General features: G+C 39.5%; 2 protein-coding genes across 6 annotated transcripts in view; one reads left to right on the plus strand and one right to left on the minus strand.

Moving 5' to 3' along the window:
- Positions 1–20,713, minus strand: part of itgbl1 (integrin, beta-like 1) — a 52,915-nt gene extending 32,202 nt beyond the window's left edge. The window contains exons 1-4 of the mRNA XM_086144941.1: positions 20,093–20,713; positions 17,058–17,917; positions 14,692–14,894; positions 462–608 (exon numbers count right to left, since the gene is read on the minus strand). Of these exons, the coding sequence (XP_086001067.1) occupies positions 462–608; positions 14,692–14,894; positions 17,058–17,149 (442 nt within the window). The 5' untranslated portion in view covers positions 17,150–17,917; positions 20,093–20,713. The remainder of the gene's footprint in view (positions 1–461; positions 609–14,691; positions 14,895–17,057; positions 17,918–20,092) is intronic.
- nalcn (sodium leak channel, non-selective) overlaps positions 20,207–27,338 on the plus strand; it is a 70,215-nt gene continuing 63,083 nt past the window's right edge. Inside the window, exons 1-6 of one of the 5 annotated variants that reach the window (XM_086144938.1) lie at positions 20,207–20,326; positions 21,150–21,283; positions 21,475–21,518; positions 24,271–24,384; positions 25,254–25,394; positions 25,509–25,691. In XM_086144938.1, coding sequence (XP_086001064.1) covers positions 24,358–24,384; positions 25,254–25,394; positions 25,509–25,691 — 351 coding nt within the window. In that variant the 5' untranslated portion in view covers positions 20,207–20,326; positions 21,150–21,283; positions 21,475–21,518; positions 24,271–24,357. Of the gene's footprint in view, positions 20,327–21,149; positions 21,284–21,400; positions 24,385–24,584; positions 24,877–25,253; positions 25,395–25,508; positions 25,692–27,338 lie in introns of those variants that run through there. The other 4 variants (XM_086144937.1, XM_086144935.1, XM_086144936.1 and 1 more) reach the window with 4 other exon arrangements.

The following is a 27,338-nucleotide window of genomic DNA, read 5'->3' on the forward strand; positions in this document are numbered from 1 at the left end:
GTTTTAAAGAGAATGCACAATTAAAAAAGCTACAGGACTTCTCCAAAGATGGGCTTGTTTGAGGACATTGGGACCTCATAAAGTTACTCTGGCAGCTGAAGTGAATCACAGCTGATGCTACAGAGACTTACTGGGTGAGATGGCATAGGGCAAAAGTGATTCTTAAATCGTGTTATATCAAAGCAAATCTCTTGTCCTCAGATAAGGACATGTTTCTTTCTTCTTTTTTTTTTTAATCTCTTTTTCAAGACATGATAACAATTCATCTCACAGTACCCAAACAGCTGGGGAAAATTAAATTACTCAGACATTCTACCATTTTATCATTCTTTTTCAGAGTATTTTGTAAACACCATATTTATCCATATTGTATTGTTTATAAGAATGTTATGTATTTATATATCTTTTACTTTCTTTGCAAACATGCAACGAACATTGCATAATGTGTGTAGTCTTAGCACCTCTGTTGGAGCAAACCACCCCCTGTGGATTTTTGCAGAGCTCTTTGCTCTTCTTGTTGGTTAGGTCACACTCCTCCTGGAACTGGCAGGCGTCTCCAAACCAGCCGTCATCGCACTCACAGATTCCACAATCACAGTAGCCACGATCTGAGGAGAAACACAGGATATACTTGATGCAGTTTATCCAGGTTAAATGTATGTGACCTTAAACTCTCTTGTGACAATTCATTTATGGAACACACATTTCTTAATTTGTTCCATGGATTAAAGAATAAATAATATGAAGAACAAAACAATCATGTATGCATGATTTTATTAATGCTTAATAACTCAGTGATCCAGATTTAGGGTGTAAACACTGATGATAATGATAATGTGTGTGTGTGTGTGTGTGCGGGTGCGTGTGTGTGTGAGAGAGAGAAAGACAGACAGAGAAGAGAGAGTCGGAAAAAGAGAGAAACAAAGAATACAAACACAGCAGCGTGCTATTTGTGGCTGTAAAGAAATTCTAGCGACTTAGGATTACAAAACATATCTATGGCAGGTCTGTGGGGGTGATCAGTCATCCAAGTCATAGTGAATTCTTGTTGAAATCTTCTTGTTTTGGTAAGCGGACTTGAGTTTCTTTACTTGAATAAGTTTCACCCTTCATTCTAGAGGCTTCCTCATTTCTAAGGGAGTTTCCGACTATAACTACCAGGGGTTTGGGCTGGTTTAAGTTATGGTGGCTTGTTGTGTAAATGGAAGAGTTGATCTGCAGAAAGTAGGTGCAATGGGCTTATTATGCTAATGGGGGTGTCATTTGTTGGAACAAAAGAGCAACTTTGTGGAATTACTCGGATTGGAATGTGAAAAGGTAAAGCTAAACATAGGAGTGAAATCTGTTGGATACATGAACTGAGGCTCATGTGGACGTTACCGGGTGTTGGGTCTTTCCTGGTTGTTTGGAGGGTGAAGATGATTTGGTGAAGGCCAAATTAGGGTAGTTAAGGTAGGGTAGCTGTTTTGTACCTCAGTCTTGCTTCCTTCAGTGGTTGATTGGATGTTCTTGGCCCAGTGGTGTCGAGTTCTGATTACCCTCAGTTTTTGCTCAAGGGTGGTGTGAGACGAAAAGTAAATTCTGGTCGGTGTGTGTTGGTTTCCTGTAAATCCTGCTGTCTAGGCTTCTGTCCTGTTGGGTGTGAAAGCAACAGTCCAAGAGGGGGAGTTGGTCAGGAGTGACAGAGTTTAGTTTTGTTTATTAAGGTGTTGTCTTAAGGAGACGTTCCCTCACCACTGTGATTGCATCCGATGTGGGGATACATGTGAACAATGAGGTTACATCGTATGACACCATGGTTTCATCTGGGTTGAGCCTGATCTGCTTGACCTTACTGGTTAAGTCCTGTGAATTCTGGGCATGGTGTGTGGTGTTGCCAACCAGAGGTGACAAAATCTTTGCTACATGTTTGACAATGTTGTATATGATGGAGTTGATGCTGTTGACAATGGGTCTGAGAGCAGCTCCCTCCTTGTGAGCCTTTGGGAGTCTGTAGATGCAAGGCATGGTTTCTCCTGGATACAGTCAATAATAAAATGGTTTGTCTATGGCCACATCCTAGTCTAGATGCTGTTGATAGTTGACCATGTTCTTCTTATATGCGTTGGTCGGCTCCCGTTTCATGGTTTCATAGGTTGTTGTGTCCCCGAGGAGATTGTCCATCTTTGCTTGGTAACCTTTTTTTCCAGAACCACCGTACATCTACCTTTGTCGGCTGGGAGGATGGTGATGCTGCTATCTTTCTGAAGTGAAAAGAGCGCTGTCTTCTCTTCCGGTGTCAGATTGGACAGAGGTGGTTTGGCACTGGCGAGTGCTGCTAAGACCTTGAGTTGGATTTGCTCAGCTTTTATATTGGAGATGTGGTTGTTGCGTATGGCTGTTTCAGTTTCCATGATGAGGTCGACTGTCTACTGGGATCTGGTGTGACTGCAAAATTTGGATCCTTAGACCCAGGGAGACACAGGCCTGTGTCTCTGATGAAAAGACAGGAGGCGGAGCTGAAGGTCGCAGAGATGAAGATGCAGAGGTTCTTTGAAAGTGATGAGGATGGATAGGATCAGGAATGAGTTCTTCAGAGGGAAAGCACATGTTAGATGTTTTGTAGAGAAGGTCAGAGAAGCCAGAATGAGATGGTTCGGTCATGTACAGAGGAGGGATATTGAATATATTGGTAGATGGATGCTCGAATTGGAGCTGGCAGGCAGGAGGTCTAGAGGAAGACCAAAGAGAAGATTTACGGATGTTGTGAGAGGGAATATGAAGTTGGTTGGTGTAAAATAGGAGGATACAGTGAATAGGGTTAGATGGAGAAGGTTGATTCACTGTGGCGACACCTGAAGCAAAAAGGAAAGGAAAAGAAGATCTCATCCTCTATAGTAGAACTCTAGCCTGATTTATTATGATAAACACACAAACCAACATTATTTTTCAATCTATTTAATGTCGAGGTCACTTACTGTATAACCAACAAAAATCAAATATGTGCTTATTCATGTTTTAAGGAACTCATTTATGGTTTCAGAATGAGTCAACTCATTTCTTCGTTGTCACCCCCTTGCTCGACAAATAATAGCATGATTACTTTTTACTATTTATGGTTGTGGCGTTATTAAAATGTAATGAGTACCGAGTAATGTGACCTTCAGTGATGGTGATCAATTCCTATGTTTAAATATATTGCTTGTATGTTTACCTGCCAAGGGACTGTAGATGGGAAATATCTTGTAGCTACTGTATGTATTGCCACCATGCATTCACCCTCTATAACTGAAATTAATGTTTGTCTGATAAGATCAAATTGCCTGACCAGAAAGGTCCAGGAAATGCAGGTGTTGGATCTATTTGAATAGAAAAGTAGTGCTTGATGATGAAATTCTACCCCTCTTGCATGATATGAATAAATGTATGCATTTTCTATGTACATTGCAGATGCTACCAGGGTTCTATGTCTCTATGTCTGTTTAAAATTCAACTTTTGAGCTGCCTTATCAATCACTGTTACCTTGTTCACTATTTGGAGGCCACACACACACACACACACACACACATACACACAGACATAAACACTGAGGGAGAAAAACAGAGTGGGGGAGTGAGAGAGTGAGAGTGAGAGAGTTTGTCATCACTATTTCTCATCATTTTGAACAATATGAAAAACAAGAGTCAAGTGGTCCAAATGAAGGCCACTGACAAGTTATCATGAATGTTCCACCAATTTCAGAGCCTTGTGCGTCACAATCAATCATCCTCCTAATTCATTCATCATGTAAATGTGACTTTCTCTTCAAGGATTACCCATCAGTCATTAACAACAGCCAAGTCTCCTCTCTGTCTTATTATGTGTACAGCTCACATCCACCCATGGGCAATCAAAGTACAAGGAAGACAACACAGTTATGAAGAGAAGAAAAAAAAGGTCAGCCAGGCTTGGCTCTTATTACTCCATATATAAAAATGATAATGATAGTAATACCAATAATAATACTGGTAATAACTGGAACATCACCTCTCTGGTGGGGTAGGAGCCCAAGCTGGTGCGGGAGGCTGATTCCGACAAGATATATTTGGACGCAACTCGATGCACAGCAAGGGGTCTGGAACCAGGCCTCTTGATGGGGGATGGACTCTTTTTAACTCTGGAGTTGCCCTTGGTGAGAGGCGCCTGGCAGGTGTGGGCATATTGATTGTCCACCAACTCTGCACCTCTACGTTGGGGTTCTACCTGGTGGACAAGAGGTTAGCCTCTTTCTGCCTTCAGGTTGAGATACGTGTTCTGACTGTTACTTCTGGCTATGCACCCAACAGCAGTTCAGTTTACGCACCCTTCTTGGGGTCGCTCGAGGGGCTGCTAGAGTACTCCTACTGGGGACTCCCTCATTCTACTGGGAGACTTCAACACTCACGTGGGCAACGACAGTGCGATCTTGAAGGGCATGTTTGGGAGGAACGGCCCCCCCGATCTGAACCCCAGTGGTGTTTTGTTATTGGAATTCTGTGCTTGTTACGGATTGTCCGTAATAAACACCATGTTCAGCCATAAAGGTGTCCATATGTGCACTTGGCACCAATGCACCTCAGGCCACAGTTCCTTGATCAACCTTGTGGTTGTGTCATTGGAGTTGTGTCTGCATGTCCTAGATACTCGGATGATGAGAGGGTTGGAGCTGTCAACTGATCATCACCTGGTAATGAACTGGCTCCAATGGTCTTCGCCATCACCCAGCTGGCTTCCTGTCTCACAGGAGCAAGAGAGGTGCCCCTGGCCGCAACAGAAGCTACCAGCCTCATCAGTCAGCCATCATCAACTGAATCGCTCTCTGATCCCAAAGCAACTGGTTTGTGGCCCGCATCTCCACATTCAAAACATTTCATCTGCCCTGAACTGGCGTACACCATACAGTATATGAGGCATGAGTAATGAGACTTCCAGGATTTCTGACGGTGGCTCCAAAAACATGAAGACCTGCTTCCTCAGGGACTGAACATGTTCCTGCCTAGGATCCTTGCACCCCAGGCTCACAGTTTTAAAGCCACTGGCAAACTTTCCAAACCTTTTTAGTTCACTTTCCGACCATTTGGAATGAATGGCGGCACATAGGATACAGTGATCCGTGTTGAGGGTGCAGACGGGGGAAACCTGTAAGAAGGTATTGCTGATGACCTACCGCAAGCAATCAGCTGGTGGACGAGCACTTCCAACTTTAGGAAGGCAACCACCACTTGGTTCACTCTGGACATGTACGTCAGATTCTCTTGTCCTACCTGCCCACTGACTGCATGCAGTATACCCTCCACGGACACCGTGCTATTAGCCGGCATAATCCGTGCTCTCTGCCAGAGAGACGGAGAGGGGGCTCGGAGGATGCCATCTCTCCAATTGGCTGGCAATGCTGGGCAGGTGCGCAGGCATAACACCCGGCCAAAACAATCGAACCAAGTGATTGAAAACAGAAAAAACACGGACAGAAATAAACTACATAAGAAAGTACATATAAGGGAAAAGGTAAGTAGAGAAAAAGGCCCAAATGGCCCAAAAAGACACTTTCAATCTCCACTTCTCTGTTGCACAGCCGCACCGGAATTATTATTATTATTATTATTATTATTATTATCATTATTGCATAGTCATTTAAAGCTAGGAAAATTATTCAAGGGAGATTTTTATTTTATTATGAAAATCCAAATTCACAGCAACCCTGCAGTGGCTGTGAAATACAATCTCATCTATTCAAGTGAATGTTGGAAAGCCACAAACATCCATTAATCTCAACTTGAAAATCGGTCTGACATATTGATCAGTCGGCTATTTATCTGCTCAACGAAAGTTAATGTGGGGGAAGGTGCCTGTCTTGTCAATGTTTTATCTTTACTAATACTCTCTGAGGGGTAATGCTCTGTGTATTGGGGGTGTCAGACTGCTTCCCACGCTCTTCCATGGGACACTCATACTCTCTCTCACACACACACACACACACACACACACACACACACACACACACACAACATAAACACAACAAATCAGGTCTGAACAAGTGCCCCGATACAGCCAATGGGGGATGCAGACAGGGAGCATCATTTTTTGTAATAGTAGGTAATGTAGCCTTATCATGATTAACTGTTATTCAGGAGAAGCGGGTGACTCAAACAACATGATTTTAGCTTAAGAACGTTACCCAATAATTGGAAATCTTATAGTTGAAAATCTAATTGACAAGGTAAAAGGTCACAAATATGAGCTGTTATTTTATGATGTGGGTGAAATTTGATGATATGAGATTATTTGGGAGCAGGAGCACTTTAGTAAGTATAAAAACAAAACACTAAATGCCTTTAAACACAAAATAATGATAAAGGGAAAAAATCTTGTTTTACTTTTGTTTTGTTTTTCACCCAGCCTTCTCAAGCACATATTGATTGGTGTATGAATAGATAAATAAACTACAGGCAAGCAAGTCTGTTGGGTGCAAATTTCTGCTCATTCATGACTAGTGTTTTCTTTTTCAGTTGACATTTCCTTGATGAATATATTTAGATTGTGAAACCTATAAAATAATAATAACAGCCAACGATAATATGGCAGCCAGTAGAGAAAGGGACAGTGACAGGATGCGTAATCTTTCCGATCTTGTCCACCATGGGAATTAACCTGATTCTATCTGCAGCGAGTACAAAGTCAAGGGGGCAAAAGGGCGCTGCACGTTGCCAACAGCCAGTAATCGGGGCATTCGTGGATGACTTTGCTGCGATAACACCAACTCACAGGCAGGCAAGATGCATCCTGTCAGAAATGGACCACATGGCCACCTGGGCAAAGATGGTATTCAAGACCAAGAAATCAATGAAAATTGATCCAAAAGGGTATCTCACAATGTACGAGGTGCCCCTGTCAGCTGCGGAAGGAATAGAGAGGAAGTTCAACAAGCACCTTTGTAGAAGGCTGGGGATACCTCTGAGCTTTACTTCCTTGGAGCTCTACATGAGGCCGGGCCAGCTCCAGCTTTCCCTTTCATCAGGGCTTGAGAAGCTCAAAGTCACCAAGTGCAGACTGACCCTGCCGTATAGGGAGTCTCAAGATCTGTGCACCAGGGAAGCAGGCGTCAGAACAGGTCTGGCCGCAAGTGGGCCTCCAGCATTGCGATCAACCAGGTGATTAAAGTCCACCCTTAAGGAGAAGAGAACCTTGGCAACTGAAGAAGTCCAAAACTTTCTAGAAGAAGGGAGAATAGCAAAATAAATCAAGCTCTCAACTCAAGAAGCCTGGATGAGGTTGAACCTCCCCAGTGTGTCCTGTGATGGCTGGGGCCCTTCTGGATATCTTTGCTACTTCAAGCAGTGTATGACACATTTCCAATCCCATTCTGTTTGTATAGGTGGGGGAGAGATGAGCTCTGCAGGTTTTATGGCGGTAAGGGAACATTGGTGCAAATTCTGTCAGGGAGCAAGACCGCTTTGACACAGGGGAGATACAATAGATGGTGTTGGAAGTGCTCACAGACATCCTGCAGTGACAGGAGGAAGAAGCCACCAACCGAAGCAAAACCACTGCTCAGCACCATCATCTTTGTAGAAGAGGGCCAAAGACCTGTCGTCAACAGTCAAGCTGGCAGAATCTCCTGAGAGATGATTCCAATTTCTAGAGGTAGTACTGTCAGCGGCTCTAAGACTCAACATCAACTTGTGGTTACCAGTGGGGAAGAAGATCATCCTGGTGGAGTTGATGGTGCCATAGGAGGAGGGCTGTCAGGAAGCTGCAGAGAGGAAAAAGCCAAATACCAACAAGTTGTTCAAGAAGCAAGTGGCAAAGATTGGACTGACTGGCCACTGAAGGAATGCAGCAGTTTGTCGGCTGAGGGAGGCTTCTGAGAGAACCCCTTGTTGACTGGCATAAGAGTGAGGACACAAGCTGGAACCCTGAAGATGGGCCAGTGACCTGGCCTGTAACTGCTAACCCGTGAAAAGAAAGGTGGATTAGGATCCTAGAGAAAGTTAGGGTCCACCTGATGGCCTCTACTTCCAGGCCAAGGCTTCACCCATTACAAATGGCTGTATTTTTGCATTGACGATGTATTATACAACTGATTCACAAAAATAACATCATGTTAGCAGGTGTTCAATATAATGCAAAATAATTTGATGGCTGCTGATTGAGTGCGCTGCCCCTCAAAGAGAGCTATTTCCTATTTACCTCTCATAGCCTTTTTTTAACTCTTTTTTTTTTTTTAAATCCCCAATCTATGCATCCATTTTCTTCCAATTCCCAAACTTTAACTTTCTAATTTTACCTTTTTCAACCTGTACGTGACAGTGTGTTTAATCATAGCCCATTGCAATCCCTTGTTCTTGCAACAGTAAGAATTAGTAGCTTGTCGAGGCCATTCACAAGTGCATTTGTTTATTAGATCTGGAACAAGTTGAGTGGCATTTTTTTTCTTTGCAGCCCACGCTTGAATTATGAAGTGACTCACCACACAGATGCATTGCCCGGGGAGACTCAGCTTATTTAGGTGAGTGCACATCAAAATATAGATTGAAAAATGCTGATTTTCACAAGTCGTAATGAAACCCTTACTACATTCCAATTAGAGTCCTTATTTTCTTATTCTTTTTTTATTTGTCTTATCTCCAAAATCTAAAAAAAAATATTTGTAGATTTTGAGAAATCACTTAGCACCGTAATGAATCACATCTCCAATTATTTGTTTATAATCTGTCTTTGCAATTTGTCTATTTTGGAAGCAACAGGAAAGGTTATGTAATAGTGACAGAATAGTGAATCAGGAGACGGTTGGAAAAACATTAATTGACTCTTTATGGACTGCTGACATAACTTTGGCAGAGAAATGGGTGGCGGCAGCCAAAGAACAGTGAGGAACACATAGAGTAAGAGAGAGAGACGGGGGTCATGAAATGTCTTCTGCCAATCGTCAAAGTTGAAAGGGGCTTTGTTCATGTGCTTGTAATTCACTATTTTGACAAATCCTGTGTCACAGACAGCAGACATATTTGGCTTCCTTTCTCCGTCTACATCAGTGGCAGTGAGGATGGCAGCTTCCGTCATAGATAAAATAAAGTATAAGAAATACCAGTAAGTGTTGGTCCTCCTTGATTATACATTATGTTGAAGATTCATACAGGTATACCCAGATGACAGGAGTGTTATATGTGCACAAATTCTTAAACAACACGGGGCTTCAGGATTGTGATAATAATGTAAATTTTTCAAAAGTATAAACAGGAATCAACTACCGGTATTTTTAATTACAGTTTCGGTGAGGCAATGCATCACCATGGGGCTCTGACTGTTTTACTAATGGTGGAAGAAGACCAGAAATTGCTGCACTTCTTTGAACGTACACCAGAAGAGAAAATACTCCTCAGTGCAGCTCAGACAGTATGAACAGAACCCAGAAGGGAGATGGAGAGAGAGAGACAGAGAGAGAGAGAGATTTCACATGTCTTTCCAGGGAAGGAACATGGAGGAAACACTGCCACGTTGCCCTTCATCAATCCAGGATGTTACTGAAAAAAAAAAAAATTCCCTTGTGCCATTTGATTTTGATCCAAAAAAATCCATATAAATGGAGTTTATATTTGAAACGTTAAGATCATTGCAGCTTTGTTTTTTTTTTTTGACAACTTTAGCGCAAAATTTCAATATGCAGAAATTAGTTCAAGAGAAGAAGAGCGATGAAAAAGATGGCTTTGCACATCTGGTGAGCAGATGTTGGTCCAGGCCAGCACTGTTCTGATTGGGATGTACCAAAGGGAGGAAAAGAACATATGACTGCATCAAAGTTTTCAATGGATCCTAAAAATTACTCAATGTTACAGTTCAACTTTACAGGTTTAACAAATTTTGGATTTCATGTAATGGAATTTATTGCCGTTTTGACATTATGAAGGAGCAAAAGATGCCAAAAATAATGTGCTGTGTCTTTGGAAAATGTTCTGCCTGTATGAAGGCAGGATAAAGGAGGGTTTTATGGGCCTAACCATAATTTGAAAAAAAAAAAAAAAAAAAAAAAATTATATATATACTGCTCCAAAAAAATAAAGAGAACACTTGAACAACACAATGTAACTCCAGTCAATCACACTTATGTGAAATCATAGTGTCCACTCAGGAAGCAACACAGATTCATTTTGACTTGTTTTAAGGACATTACATCAAAGTTGGATCAGCCTGGAGTGTGTTTTTACACTTTAATTTTGAGTGTGATTCCTAATCAGACCTCCATGGGTTGATACAATTGATTTCCATTGATCATTTTTGTGTGATTTTGTTGTCAGCACATTCAACTGTGTAAAGAGCAAAGTATTTCATAAGAATATTTCATTCATTTAGATCTAGGATGTGTTTTTTAAGTGTTCCCTTTATTTTTTTGAGCAGTGTATATATATATCATTATACTGAAAGTACTTGCCCTTCACCAATAAATTCAAGAAGACGCTTTTCAAATCTCACGCTTACACTCATGCACATCACAATGTTCCTTAACATAATAATAATTTCAGGTTTACCGTCAGGGTTGATGGGAGTTTTATCAACTCATATATCTGTACATACATAGGAACACACACACAGACAAAAATGCAAATTCCTGCAGCTTTAGCCTGCAATAAGAGACTGATATATGCCCATTTAATCATGCATGGAAAGAAATTGGCAATTCTGTATGACATAACGCTATATGTCCTTGAAATACCTCCATCTCAGCTGATACGGTAAAAGACCACCCAAAGCAATGATTGAACATGGCTGTGGTTGCACAAACAGACAAAGTTTCCACTCCAGCTGACTTTTGACCCAAACAAAAGGGAAGGTGAAGTGTAACAAAATGACCAAGGCTGAAGGCATCCTGAATCTATCAGTATTTATAAACTATTTTCATAATGATTTCCATGATTTCAGACAGTGATATGCATAACGTCTACCGTAAATTCCGGACTATATAGTGCACCTATATATTGGCCACACCTACTAATTTTTAAAAGAAAAAATATATAGTACATCAATAAGCCTCACCTGTCTATAAGACGCAGGTGGTCCCTTTGAAAATGAGATATTAATTACAGGAAAGATTTTTTTGGAAACTTGTAGTAAAATAAATGATGGTTAACATCGACAACTACTGGTGCATAAGGCAATTTTTTTTTTATTTTTTTTTTTTCAGAACAGATGCCCAACTTACAGCAAGGAGTGCCATTTTCCTTCTTCAACAGCCAGACTGATTGAGTTTTACTTGAAAGCCACATCAAATGCATTTCCGCGTGTCATTTTCATGATTGGGGTATGTGCAAAAAGCACAAAACGGCTGATCTGAAGAATTATCCTAAATGTGAGTGGGTCACTCTATAAAATCAATATATTAGCCACATCGTTGCAAAAGCCGCAGTTTTCAAAGGGTGTGAAAAAACTAGTGGCTTATATGCCAGAACTTACAGTATTTCAAGAGACAAAGTTGACTATTGACTTTAATTCTCTTTTCAGTTTTTTTTGTTGATTCCATTTTTGCCAATCTTGTAAATGTATTCATTTAGTCATGCTTGTCATTTGAAGCTGATTATTTTTATTTTCAAATAAATTTCATTACTTTTTTTAAAATAACCCATCGTTAACCTCAATATTTAGACATGGTTTAGTTATACATTGGCCAAAAATAAACTGAATATGCAGAATATATTATGTAATTGATACGTGATAATTAAAAAAAAATATTTTGATATTCATATTATTAAAATTAGCAAAAATCATCCGAGAAACAATTGCAACTTAAGATTTAACTTACTTAGGAATTAGAAATCAGCTGTATCATGTCCTACACTAATTTGCAAACTAACAGGAAACTAGAAACAAAATGTAATTAAAGGTACATTTAACTTATTTTTTGTAACTGATGACAGATGTGACAGATTTCTTTTATTTGCTTATGAAGCCAGAGTTACATTATACTTTGTTATGCTTGAAGATTTTCCCCTTTTGGTTTTGATTTTAATTTATTTGTTTAATGTATATGTTTATATCATGAGAAAGGGCCTTTATATATGGGAAAAATCAATTTGGTTTCTACTTGCTAAGCCTTATATTAAAATATTAAAAACCATTCTAAAAACATTGCAAGAGATATGATAATAAAAAAATAATAAAATGTTTTAAAAAAAAGATTAGAGAGTAATGAATTACCCTGCGCCTGCCTGATAAATGAAGTCCAAGGTAAATGTATATCTCTGTGCCAGAAACAGTAATGTTTCTGGAAAGGAAGAGGCAATACACAGTGTATCCCTGAGGATCTTATCAGTGGGTGGTTGTGAGAGACGAAGATAAGAGAGAGGATGGCTGGGATAAATTGGCCACTGATCTTAGACAGCAGATCATGGGCCACTGAGCAAAAGCGGGGGCATACTCTGCTCAGTATGCTTTGAATATATTTGCTGGACCTATATGCACCGGTATGTGAGTGGATGGCCACTTCTGAATGTTTGTGTATGATGAGCCTAATGCTGAATATGTGTGTGTGTGTGCAGGTGAGCGTATGTGTGTGTGTGATATAGAGTATGCGCACCCTTCCCCATCTCCCCTTTGATGCATCGAGGTTCCATTTGCAGTCTTTGTACCAGTGAGTGAAACCTCATTATCAGGCTAAAGCAGGGCCTTCTGGTTCCAGCCTGCTGAACCACAATAAGCTTCAGAGCAGTCAACTTGTCGGCCCAGATAAATCACTCTGCTATCACATGGATTTACACACACATATATCTCCTTTAGACCTGCACACACATCTCCATTAAAGTAGGTGATTACAGAGTCCAACCGAACAAACAGATGAGTACTATTTCCCTTTTAGCAACATACAAACAGCAGGATATTTCACAGACCCGACTCAAACTAACTCATCTCCCCTTGAACCACACCTTTACCCCCAACACGGCCACCTTAACCAGGACCTCAGAGATCATGTTTTTTAATCAAATATTCCCTCAATTATTGCGAGTCCTGCTCGAACAAGGTCAGCGTTTGTGCTTTCCCAAAAATGTGACACAAACACGCACACAATGTACCTCCCCTTCTCCTCACACAAAATACTTCAGTTATTATTAACCTCCTAAATTATTCATGAAACCCTTTTTTGACACAATACTATCCTGTGCCGAATTGAATATTTGTGGCATAACATTTTGAAAAAAAAAATGACATGAAGCCTTTGTGAACAAAACATGCAAAAAGATCAGATCACCTTAAATCCTCTGCTTCCAAACTACAATACCAGGCAGCCGCAGGAATACATCAATACACGGATGTAGATCCAAAGGTGATGATTCAGCTTTTCAGCAATTAAGAAAACTGTATTTTATTGCTTCTGCTGAATCATTATTATTGTATTACTCATGCATGTGTGTTTTTTTTTTGGGTTTGTCCGATATAAAGGATTCTCTCCAAGTGACTGATGACAGCTATTCTGGACAACCATTCATCAATTTTTTTTATTTTTTTTTTCCAACTACTGGCAGCTACAACTACACCATTTACTCCTGGAAGTCCTCTGGAAGTCCAATGACAAGCATGAAGTGCTCTGGGTGAGATAATGCATATAAAAGAAAAGAAATATACAAGGCTACGTAGAGAATGTGGCTGTTAAGCCTGCACACCACAAGCAGCATCAAAAAAAGAGAAAAAAAAGTGCACTTCTCGCATCTTAAATGCATCTTAGAAGGGACCACAGAGTGGCACAGTCCTATTTATTTAGAACAAGTATTGCAGTGCCCCGGTTGTTATGGTAACACTAAACCATATGTCATTTAACACTGTTATTTGGCTGTTCTCAGTCTGCAAATCATTTCAAATTGCACTCCTTGTGAATGCAGTGCCAGAGTGGCCATCAATGTCATTATGTGAAGTATACTGTCAGTGAAATGTCCATGCCGATGGCAGAACCATTCCAAGTCATGCTGATTACTGAAGTCACAAAAAGGCTGGAATGACATTAAGTAATTGAATCAACATTTACACACAACACTGGAAAAGACAGTGGCATTCTTTTGTTCTTATCCTCATTTCAAACCTGTCTTTTCTTTGTAACTGCTACACTGAAAGTACAGCTCAATCAAAAGTCAGTTTCGACACAGCAATTTGATATTTGGGGGTGGATTTTTTTAATGGCAAAACGGTTAACTATTAGACATTTTAGCCTTAAAACATTGCTGTAACCCTTGTGTTTGCATTTGCTTGTTTTATTTGGCTTCTAACTTGATCGTGTATGTGTACATTTTCATTTTGCAATTTCCTTTCTACCTTTGGTGGATTTTTGAAAGTCTTGAAAGTAGAGACTGTGACTGCAAACAAAAAACAAATGCCTTGGTAACATATCAGAACCAAAGTCTTTGGTTCCAATATGAGTTCTTAAACATACACATCCAGACATCTGCAGTCTAGCAATAACGCAAAAGAAAAAAAAAAGAAACCCAAAGTAAATAGTTTATAAAATGAACGTGGAATTTTTTCAGTTTTCTTTGCCCAACTGACTGCTGGGTTAAGGATCCACTTACAACCACAGCAAGAAGCTGAAATTATGAGCTGACTGTGTCTCTCCATCCCAGATGATATGATAGACAACATATTAGCATGTGTCACATTAACAATGGAATAAAATATTTGAATGTGTTGTGCATGCTATGTTACTGTGTTACTATACACACCATTACAGGTTTTGTCATTGTGTACAGCACAGACCCAGTCATGGCAGTCGCATCGCGGCCCATAGTACTTCCCCGGCTCTGTGGCCTGACAGATGCAGATGCCGCAGTCACATTTGCCTCTACCGCTGCAGATCTTGCCATCAGGTGTTTTGCAGCGGCGCAGGGATGACTCTGCGGACAGTCTGCACACATCACCCACCTGGCTGGTGGAAAAGAAGAGAATGCTCAGTCTAAATGCAGCTTTTTCTAAAAGTGTCACGACTGCTGCCATGTGTGTCATTTGCTTCTTTCTGAACAAAATACTCTTTCTTTCCTATGATCAGTCATTGTTTGGCAGACTTTAAAGTGCTTCTTAGATTTTAGTTGATAAGTAATAAGTTACTATTGACAATCTTATAGATACTCTTCAACTATAGTGAAAGTAGTTTATTGTTGATTGTCAGGCATGAGACAGGTACTTTGTAAGAGAGTTCAATAACATTTCAACTATTTCGAAACTTATAGATTTCAAAATTGCACTTCCTTTTACCCTTCACATCATTATCATAGTACCTCTGCAATTTTATTTGTCTCTTTACAGACATTGATAAAGTATTTTGTGCTAATGGACAACTAACTCTTCAATTCTTGAATACGCTTGTTTTGCAGCTACTGGATTTTACGTAGAAACAATTTTATTACAGTTACTAAAGCTGAAATTAGACACTCATTATCAGATTGAGCAATTCGTAGACTAACAATAGGAGAGAACCAAGAAAGTAGTACAAGGATAACATTATATCATCTTTAATGTATTAAAATAAACGCTATATGATATTAAGTCTCATAGTCTAATAATGTGCCCTGTATCACACAGTATATCAACCTTAATTTTTACTGCTTTGCTACTTCAGTTGCAGTCACTCCAAATATGTATGGTTAACTGACAAAAACAAATTGTTAAAATGTAATAAAATTGCAGCTAATTTTAGCTTTGATTTTCATTTTTTCCGCTACAAGAATTAAAACAGTCTACTTTGAAAGCTGCCTGACGTTCTCCTTTTTTTTCTGCCCTCACTTGAATTTAGGCAGCTGTCCAGTGTGAGAACAGCAGACAGATTAAAACAATCAACAAATTAAGTGTTAAACCACAGAGACTCAGTGTTCGTCCTTGTCAAGCGGGTGTTGTACATTTCACACAGGCTTTGACACATTGTGCACTGAATTTTTCTGTACTCCATACTTGGGATGACTTTTACCTAATAGTTTCTATACCCAATTTATGTCTTGAAACTCAGATCAGAACTTCTCATAGAAAATTGCTATAGGATTTAAATTCATCTCTTGACTCTTAAATGGAACTTCTATTTATTTATTTTTACAATTCACATGTAAGACACATGTAAATTTGCATATAGAAATCTATTAGTGTGAGTTTTCAAATGCAATAAAGAGCCAAATAACTCCAGAAACTTTGGCACATTAGGAAAGTGTAAAAAAAAAAATCAAGAAAAACAAGATTACATAATTTCTTCTGTAAGAAGACTCTTCAAATTCAAACAGGAGTATAAAGGTTCATGTCTCCAGCAATTGAAAACAACAAGAGCAATTTTGTGTGGCCTTTTTCATCTTTAAATGTTGAGTACAAAAATTGTAGCTGTTCATGAAATTACCTCGACACATTGGAAGTGTTGTTTCACAACTGTCAATAACGCACATTATCTCTCTGTCAAATTATCAGAACAGTTTAATGTTAAAGAAATTTTTCAGATATTCAGGGCTTTGGGGAATTTGCCAATGTTGCATGGTGAGTGAGACGTGCACCATCCCGGTGCACCTGCTTGGAGTAAATACAGCCTCTGCAGCACAGTTTGAATCAAATGCTAACGTTCACAATCCTGCTGCTGGCTTTCCACTGTGTAGTCCAAGACAAACAGAGGTTTTACAAATTATTACTAATTAGTATAACATCCCATGTTTGCTACTGCTACCATGCATAAAGCTTGGGATTTATCGCTTATTTTAATATCAAGTGAAAAATACCAAAAATCCCATATGCTTTATGCAAACCCAGAGGCATCAAAAGCTGAAACAACACATTTGCAACTGAAGTCAGTTTTCATTGTTTTATAAAGTGACTGTAAGGAAGTTTCGACAGAAGCAGAGCTGCAGCTTTCCGTGCTATCTGGAAGCAGTTATTGCTGCAGCAGAATTGAACAACATAGAAACTTCAACCATGAACTACATCTTTGTGCACGCTTAAACTTTCTCACACTGCACTTTCCAAATACTGTCTTTTTCAGCAGAACCCTGCACCTCCCTCTTCTTCCTTACTCTCCAGACTCACCCCAATGTAGACAAGAAAACAAAGCAACACAGAAACTCACCTCGCCGACTGCAACAAAGTGTCCTCCACAGCAGACAGCAGAATTAGAATCAATGGCAATAACATGGACTGTACCAAAACTTCACTGTGCATGTTTAAATCCCACAGAAACTTGAAGTAAAGTAGCTTGAAGGAATTCCTTCCTCCCCTTAAACAGACAGTACAGGAAGAGAGAGCAAAGGGAACAAAAATGGGAGCAGAAGAGAAAAAGCAGCAGGCTGGCCCGGACTGGCTCGATCCCTTCAGATGCCTTTGATTAGTCTTGACTCCCAAAGTCCTGGGCAAGAGTTTTAGTGGGGAAAACTGCCAAAATGAAAAGTTCAGCACCAGTTAGTGATGTAATTAGAAGCAGACCTTTTTTTTTTTTTCTTATTATTAGTCTTTTCTTTTTTTTTTGTTCACATTTTCCCTTTCCTTTTCCAGATGTTCTCTTGTATACGTTTGTGTCTGTCCTTTTAATGTTGACAATAAATAGGAAGTAAAGGCTGCATTTGACACTAACGCGTACATCAGAGGCCATTTTTATGTGACTTGACAGGGTAGGAGAAAATATCGAATGTAAATAACAATAATAAATGCCGGGGGATTTTCATTTCTTGCCTCAATTTCAGGCTGTAGATACAATACATGTTGGCACACTGTCAGACTGGGGATCGCTTCATTTTTTCCCACTTTGCACCTCTTCGCCTCCTTTTTTCTCTCTACTCCTGCCTTTGCTTTAGACATTGATTCCGGTGTGTCATCTTGAAAGATGTTTCAATTTCTGAAAAGCATCCAGATAGAAGAGAAATGAGGAGGCTTGGTGGAGAAGCTATGAGCCACAATCTGCAGGTGTAGTCTTCATAGATGTTGTAGCACAACCTGTGATTGAGACACAGATCACATTGAGTTTATTTTTTAATTCTTTTTTTTTTTTTTTAAACAAGAGTTGATCAAACAGGGTTCGGGCAAAGATGACATGCCATGCATACAAATATGTCTAAGTGCATGTGCATTGCAAAAAAAAAAAAAAAAAATCTTGACGATTCAATTGAATTAGGATTAAAACAATCCACATTTTGAGGGAGCTCAATTTACTTGTATTATGTTTCCCCTAACATAATTAAACACTGTGTTGCAGACTGGTAATCAGGAATCCTGACTTTCTAATTATCTGATGAATAATCTCTTTCTGATAATTGCAATTTAGACAGGGTGCATCAAAAAGGCAAGACTGGATATATTTTTAACCTTTAAATATTCCAAGTTGGCCTGAAATTGGTATTTTGCTATAGGAGAACATATTGGTATAATTATTAATTTGACAGTCTCACAAGACTACATAGAATGTTAGAAATGCTGACTCATGGTGTGGAATTTAAATAAAAACACAAAAGAAAACCACATCACCTGCACGATCACCAAGGAATTCAGCAAAGCCAGTCAAGTTGACTAGGGTTTGAACTGTCATCTTGGAAATATACTTGTTTAATATGAGAGCTCATTCTGTATGAACTTCACTTTGACGATTTCACATCAGGGTCATGTAGAAACATTGGCATTAAAAAGTAAAAGTAAAAAGTTATGATTCAATGACGGTAAAAAGCACATTGATCTCTGCATCGAGCTCCTCGACAAACCAAAGGAAGGGACAGTGGAAACACATGTGACACACATTTGTGTGCTCTCCCTATGAATAATGAATGAAGCATTGTCTGAGCCAGAACCAAGGGCTGAGGTTGCACTGCTTTGAGCTTTTTTTTCACAAAAGATAGTTTGTCATGTAATAGTCCAAAAGACATGGGTAATAATGAACAATCACTGCATTCAGTTTAGTTTTTTTTCCACTTCCAGAGCTCAGGGACTGTGTGCATAACAAATCACTGGGATTCCTGGGATGCTTAGGCAGTGCTGAGCTTGTAAGTGGTTTCACCTGTGTTTATCCTACTATAACAAGTCCAAATATCTTATAATTCCTGACTGAAGTCATTCATGCGACTTATTATTGTACTATGTTTGCAATCAAGTGTAACCTTTGGGCAGTGACACTTTGAACATATGTGTTGCTGTATCTGTTGAGTGGTGTTTTTTTTTATTCTTCAGATTGATGCACTTCTTTACTCAGAGAAGTTTGAAGGAAGCCTTACAAAAGTGACACACTTCTTCCAACAACATTTAATTTATATTTCAGCACTTTAGTAATCTATAGTGCCAAGCTGAGTTGTTTTGGAAGCAGGGGATGCTGAGGTTAGCACTCTCACTTCTCAGCAAGCATGACCCTGGTTCAGTTCCAACTTCCGCTTTCTACTTGTTGCTGTATCTGTGTGGGTTTTGCCCGAGGTCTCCCGTGTTCGACCACATTCCAAAAACACGCACAGGGTTAATTGAAGACTATAACCTGCCTATTAGTATAAATGTGAGAGCCGTTATCTATTTGTGGCCCTGTTTGTTATTTATTGTTATGGACTGGCTCAAGCACCTCTGCGACCCCTGTGTGCAGGGCAAGCGGGGTAGAGAATTAATTTTGTTTAATGTGATTTATCTGCTCTAAAAGTAAACAATGGACGGAACTGTATGTTACAGTTTTCCAAATGGTCACTATATTTACTACAACTGCAAAACCAAGTCGAATTACTTTTTCATGGCTTTCACTACAGACGTAGTAGTTGTAGACATGGTACATCTAATCAAATCATACAAAGAAAATATGAAAATTCTTGTCTCACCTATTAAAACAATATAGGGGAAATATAAAGCAGGCTGAGGTGAACCCCTTTAGACCATTTCAAATAAATATATATTCCATGCAATTGGTTATTTTGTTTTGATCTAACCTTAAATCACATAGCTAAACATTGAAAAACAATTTAAATAGATTTTACACGCCACAGCGTACATATAGCTTAGACAAGATTGAGATAAGATAAACAGACAGCGAAATTTTGTTTGATAACAGTCCTTACACATCATAATCAGAAATAAAATAAAATAAACACATTGTACTGAAAAACAAATGATTAAAAAACAAACAAACAACGATTTCCGTTTGTAGTTTACCGTAGAGACATTTGTAAGAAATATGAGCTGTTGCATCCATCAGCTGGACAGGCTGTTGCCATGGCGATGCTGCGCGCTTCCGCTGCCACGCACGGCTGGCGCTGGTTGATTTGTGATTTGCAACCTGTGCGCGCTCCCGCAACCCCCGCACAGTCCCACACGAAAAAAAAAAAAAACAGCTGATGTCATGGACGGGATGAGACGCGACTGAAAAGAGCGACCCAGCCTTCGTAAGTGAGTCTCTGAGCCGCCGTGTGTTTTTTACAGAACAGCCGTTTGAGACGATGCGACAAAAATGCCGCCGCCACCGCTTTTAGCTAGCTCGACATTGGAGGTGTAGGCCTCCATCACGCACAAACACACGCACATACCTCGACGTGCTGGCGTGTGGCCTGGACGCCACGCAGCGCGCCGGCTTCGTGTCACCCCAAAACTCGCTCCCGTTTCGCGTCCGTGGCGTGTTTTTAGCCGGTTTCTCCTGTATGTAGCCCCTTAGCTCGTATCCGTTTCCATAGTAACCTTGGCTCTGGCTGTCTTATGCACACAACCTTCAGCCAGTGTAGATAAGGATTTCCTCATTTGCGTTTATGTGTCTCAGCAGCTTGAGATTTCAGTTTCTCCATGGAATTGTTGTTTTTTTTGTGTGAATTCACGCAGCTTCGTGGGTATTCCACGGTCGGCCGTTTCAAGCCACCTGCTCCTGGGATGCTTCCCCCCCCCCAAGGTTATATTGATCCTGATGTGGAGTCAGAAAATCTTTTACTTACTAACAACCAAATCAATCTTCCCAAGCCTGCAAACAAGAGTGGAATAACAGTTCTGGGTTATTGCTGTTACACGGATATGAGATGGGAATAGATGGGAAATGTAATAATGTATAAATGTTGTGCTATGTGCAGCACATTTGAAAAAAATGTGTGCTGACAGTTAGTGATGTTCCACATTTTTAAATATTTTAATATTCAACACTTGAGTGTCCCCACATATTGTCTAAAAGTCAAAATTACATATTATAAACAAGGGGAAAAAATGACTGTCTTGTCTTTCTAAAATACAGCGCAAGAAGGACTAATGTGGCTGACAAACAGAAGACGGATTAATCAGGGAAGAAGTGGTGTGTTTGCACAGCGAGCAGACAAGGAGCAACGTTGGCATCGATCTGGAGTAGCACTTTGAGATTGTCGTCATCAGGTGACCCACGTATTGACAGTTTGGTGAACACGTGCTACCTGATCATTTCAGCTTATGAATACGCTAGCATTGAAAATTCTGAAAATATGATCCCAGCACAGGGGTTTTAATATGGATATCAATGTTGTTTGCATATTTGTGGTCTACTGATAAGGTTCCTTGATATGTATTTTTGTGTTTGTGTAATTCAGAGGATATGCTCAGTTTGCAGAACTGCCGGTCCTTCAATCCCACAGTTGGGTGTTTCATTACCGGCCTCTCCTGCCTGCATGCCGAAGTGCACAAAGTGCAAACTTGATCATAAGTTGCTCCCAATGGCCTGGTTAGCACCTTGCTTGGCAGCTTCACCACCATTGGGGTGTGAATGTGTGTGAATGGAATGTGCTTTGATACCATAAGGTGTGAAAGTCCTATATAAGTAGAGACCATTTATTTAGATTTATTTCTGAATATGTGTGTGGATCAAGAAAGTGGGGCTATGTTGGCTTAGACTTCTTGCTCAAAAGTTTTTTGAAATTGTCAGTTTGTGGCTTACAGAAAAAAACAAAAACAAAAACAAGAACTGAGTCAATTAGAAATGGCGGACTTCGCAGCCTCAAGGGCAAGACCATCTGAGTTCTACCCACTTGGACTTCTGGGAAAAAGATCTTGGATACAAAATGCAACCTTCATTGTGGCTTTCCAAATCTTCCAAAATCTTTTATTGTGTTTTGGTCCAATGCTATATTGGTGAGGACAGATTTGTGGGGAAGACAGGAGCAGGCCGAAGTATGCTTTTTTAAACAAATGACAATATCATTTCGAGGGAAGAAGTAGTTTCATGTTGGTTCTCTGTAGGTTTTTTTTTACAACTGTATTCATACAGGTGCCAGTTCAATAGAACACCATGCAGAGTACCTTTTCTTGAAATAATAGAAATACAATGAAGACTCACTGAGAATTTTGTATAGTATCTCAATAGCTTTTTTCCCCTCTTTAATATTGTTAACATCCTAATTTGACCCAAACCTTCACAACAGTCTAGCAGCCTGATCGAGAAGAAGGGCTGCTTTTTCTTCTTGCTTGTTCCAAAGTTCCAGCAATGTTGCTTCAAGACCAGGTTGGATTTATTTAGGTTTACTTAGTTATTATGGTCAAACCATGTATTTAAAGTTTATTTAACAGCTAGCCTAAAGGGCAGAGTGACAATTCTAAGCATATTGTGGTAGGTATGAAAATAATTAATTTAGTGTCAAATTTTGCTTTTGAATGCATTTTTGCAGTATAGTTCAGGAAATGCCTGTAAGTCTTGGGTTAAGCTTCCTTGATGGTGCCATTATAATGCTAAGGGTCATCCTAATTCACCATCACCTGAAACCTGCATAAAGGTGACGCGTTCAAATTAATGCAAATAAGTGACCATCCGACAAGATACAATGAAACAAAACTAGACCATGTTTTGTCAAAGAAAAAAAAGAATAAGAAGTCTTGGTAATGTACAACACATTTCTCACTAGAAATGTCAACACACAGCTCATAAAGTATTCATCCAAGTTCAATGTAATTAGAGATATCAAGGCCTTGTTTTCTGGATATACCATTATTGTACATCATAAGCAAGCAAAAACAGCAACAAGAAGTTCAATGTCTTAATTATCAGAGAATATCAGCATTCTCCTTGAAGATATCTCCCGTCATTCAAGAGGTTTCATCATTTGTGAACGTCAGAATATTGCCATGAAGGTTTCTCGCTTAGTTCTGCTGGCTAAGTTTCCTCACAGACAAAAATCAGAGGTCCTACCTTTTTTGTCCAAAACGCTATACTTCATTTCACTTTGCTGCTTTTTGTCAGTGATAGTTCCTTTTTGTTTGCCTCCTCGTGGTTGCAAACTGAACCAAAGTAACAAAATGAACAAACTAAACCTCAGGTCCAAGTCCATTAAGCCATGACTGACATTCAGAGTGATACCATGAGGATTATGCTGCAGATGAAAGTCTTTAAGAATGTAACTGAAGCCAAGAAAGTTTGAAGAACCTAACAAATAGAACTGCCTCCTGATAGCATCCTGAGGAACATGTCCTCTCCAAATGGGAACGTAATTACAGTCTTTGACACCTATGCGCCCACGTAATAGCAGTATAACCATGCTATTTTGTTTTCACTCTTCCTCACATCACCATCTCCATATGTTAAGTGTAGTAATTACACTTGGAAATTGCTCTTAAGTACATGGAGTTTATTGGATGGATGGACAGATTTTTTTCTCAGTAAGACCATAATAAGAATTAAGGCTGATATGGAGACATTGTTCACAGTGACTTCTGAATTGCTTTCTTGTGCATCATTTTTTTTAATTTTATTTTGTTACACATTTTTTTGCAATTAAACTTTCTCAAGAAGTTACTTTTTATTAATGTTTTTAGGAGCAAATTTCAAGTTTCGGGCAGTTATTACACCAGATTTGGTGTAGACCCTTTTAATGTGTTTATTCATAAAACACTGACACCTAACCGATTACCAACTCCTTTTTTTTGGCTTTTGATTCACTTGCACAAATTGGGTGCGTCGTGACCATAATCAAACATACTTTTACATGTTAGACAGAGCCCGAATATGTTAATGATAAATAAGAATACAACTCAGTCATAATGCATTATATCAACTCAAAGTGCATTGCGATCAGAATTCAGGAAATGTCTTTCTATGACTAGCATTATTGATCAGATGGTCTGGAAAGAAAACATAAATGGAGGCGTCACCAAAATATTTCTTTAAGGTATAATGTGTACTGAAGTACCAACATTATGTTAGTGAAATTGTGATCTGAACTGCAGTGAAATGTCTTTCAAAGAAGTTAGTCCTCTAGTTATGTTTAAGTGATTTCTGGTATTTATGCCAAGGTGACTGACGTTGGTTTGTGAGAGAAAAGTCTTTCTGTGTTTAGTTTACCCTTCTTGGTTCTCACGCTCTTCTTTGCCGATCTACCATCCACTGCTTGCTGCCTCAGGACCTCACGGTGTTTTAGGACACACTCCCTTTTGCATCTCTAGTCTCTTGCCCTCTCTGGCTGGTCTCTCCACCTCCGGCACCTGGGATGAACGCACCAATGAGGAGCCTCACAGTGAGTCACCTTGGTTCTTCTCCACCCCATCCTCTTATTCCGCAACACCTCAGTCACTCACTCACAGAGTGTGTCGCATATATGCCTTGATGTCGGACGTGGTGGGCATTCCCGTCTATATGAGCATACTGTAGATGTGGATAGTGTACTGTACACCATATAAGCCATGATGTTGACTAACTGTTATGTGTTATTTACAGGGTATGCCTGATCGCATGTTATGTGCAGTGCTGGAGCAATTTCAGCTTTACTTTTCCCTTTGGTATGTGCGCTTTGTCTCCATTCAGAGTGTCATTTCTCTTGTGTTCTTATGTTGACACGGCCTGTACACTTTTCTTTTCTTTTACGCACACAGACACGCACACAAACACTCAAACATGCACAGGTAACCGCCACTCAAACTTCCCCACACTGCACTGAAGGTTGATCAGCTTAATCCGCTGGCGCCACTGTGCTCAAAACGGTGAAGATCATGTATGATCTTGTCAGATGGTAAGTTACTGGAGCTGTTCCGATGTGAATACACTTGTCCTGTGTTCCATGTGTGCTACGTTGTGTATCACGATGGCCATTCAGTCAGTTTTTACACACACTTCTATTCTGGCGATTCAAGTCACGGTAGTGTTTTTTTAAGCACCTGACAAAATTGACTTTCATTTTTTTCATCTGATGGTAAGCACCCTCACATGTCTAGCAACATCCCAACCTCTACTGAATGGAATATCAAGTAACTTAATCAATTTGGATTGGATTCTACAAAACTGGAGTGACAGAAATGGTACAATACCGCCTGGACTTGGATGCAGCCAGTTTTCGCCTCCTCCTTATTTGGGTTTAGTCACTGTGTTCTGCCTCCATCTCTCTGTTAGATCCATTCTCTGTATAGCACAGCAAGCCCCAGCATGCTGAAGAGGAAACAGAGCTCGCGGGTCGAGACCCAACCCATGACTGACTTTGGGCCAGACGAGACCTTGGTAGACAGTGCTGACATCTTCTGGATCAACAAGCCAGTGAGTGGAGCTACATGTTCTTTCCCTTGATAAAGCTGGACCACAAATCTCATTTAATAGTATAATAGCATATGTCTTCTATAATGCACGACACTTCTTATTTTCTTTTCACAGTGGGTGCATACCCTGCTGCGAGCCTGTGCCATCATCAGCGTAATCTCTGTGTGTATGAACACCCCCAAGACTTTTGAACATTACCCTCCACTGCAGTATGTCACATTCACTTTGGACACACTGCTCATGTTTCTCTACACCGCTGAGATGATCGCTAAGATGCACATCAGAGGAATCATCAAGGTAGCAACAGACACTACTTATTATCAGCACAACATAATTAGAATGAAATTGAATAAGCTACAATTAAGATGACTGAGGATGAAAATATCCCAGCTTTTCTCTCTGCCGTACTGTCATATTCCGTATTAACTTATAGATTTGCAAACAAAAGAAGAATGGGTCAACAATATTTTTTCAAGTTGAATGAAAAACATCAAACCTTAAAAGAAAAAAAAAGCTAAATGCTTATTCTACTTCTTTGTACATAATAGGAAAGCATGTGGTGAATAAAGGAATTAAGTTCCATACAGTTTATCTCTACATTACTGAGTTAGACAGGAGGATATTGTCATTCTGCTGTTTGTAATGGACTGTGCATTTTTCGTCACGACAAAAAAAACAAGACCACAGACATTTATTCATGCGGCACTATTTACAAGCAATCGCAGCTCTACCTGTCTTCACATAAGTTACAATAGCAAGGGACGTCACGTATACAGTGGTATTAAAAATTGAAATGAAGTTAATAGATTCGTGAAATTATTGTCAAAGCACCCTTGCCGAACACAAAAAACAAAATAAACAAGGAGGAAACAGGTTGTTTTAGGCATCCACATGTCCTTTTCCAGGCTGTCAAAGAAACTCGATTTTGTGGGTTGTTGATTTTGCCTCTACTGGTTGATATTTTTAGTTTTTGATCACTATAACTATGGTCAAATCTATTCCATGGGCAGTTTTTTTTTAATAATTTATCCGTAATGCATAAAAGCATTGCATCGATGCAGTCACAGCTCATTCTCACCACAGGGTGTTTCGTCTAAATCATATTCCATGGTTTCCTGGTACTGCACTAATGACCTGTTGTTGTACACCCTGGGTCAGCCTCCCCTTGGTGTTGTGTGGTTTTATTGCTAAAGCTCTTTCACTTGCAATTTTCATGCAAATAGTATTTGATTATGCTATTAAATTTGATTTCCTATTGCATTATAAGCTACCAGAGAAATACATTAGACAGATAAGTATGTTCTTATTCAAACAAAAAATAAATCCAACAGCAAAAGAAAAGAGAAATGCTATTCTCATCCTCAAAACTGAAAAGCTGTAAGGGAGAGAGAGACCATGGGAAATGTCTATTATATTAAATGCAACCTCGACTGCACATGATGTGGTTCCAGTCCAGGATACATTTATTGACTAAGTTATGGTGTGTTATTAGTGTTAAAATGCCCTGCTGTGATAGTAAAGTTGTACTTAAAGCTGGATGAAAAGAAAGAATTAAAAATAAACTTTAAGTAGAGAAATTCAAAAGAAATCAAAAAGCCCAATGCCACTGCACTGGCATGCACAGCTTCAGAAACCGTTGTGTTGCAATATTAGAACAGATCGGAAGCAGTGTATTGGTGTATGAATTTGCTCAAGTCCGTCATGTTGAAATCACAATGGAAGTAATTATGTCTTTTGTTTCAGTATCCACTTTATTTCAAACAAAAATATAGTTCCCACAAAAAGTCCTTTGAGGTTGATGCAAACCATTGTATTGCTTGACCAGTACAAGCTTGAAAGATCTGATCTTCTGACAAGTTCCTTTCACTTCTTTATCATCTTGTTTAATGTAATCTATGATTTCTTTGTCTTTGTGTCTTTATGACTAATTTCATCAATGAAATT

This window comes from Fistularia commersonii, chromosome 4 (assembly GCF_037954325.1).
Source record: "Fistularia commersonii isolate RoL2024-O1a breed Wild chromosome 4, RoL_Fcom_v1.0, whole genome shotgun sequence".
NCBI lineage: Eukaryota > Metazoa > Chordata > Actinopteri > Syngnathiformes > Fistulariidae > Fistularia > Fistularia commersonii.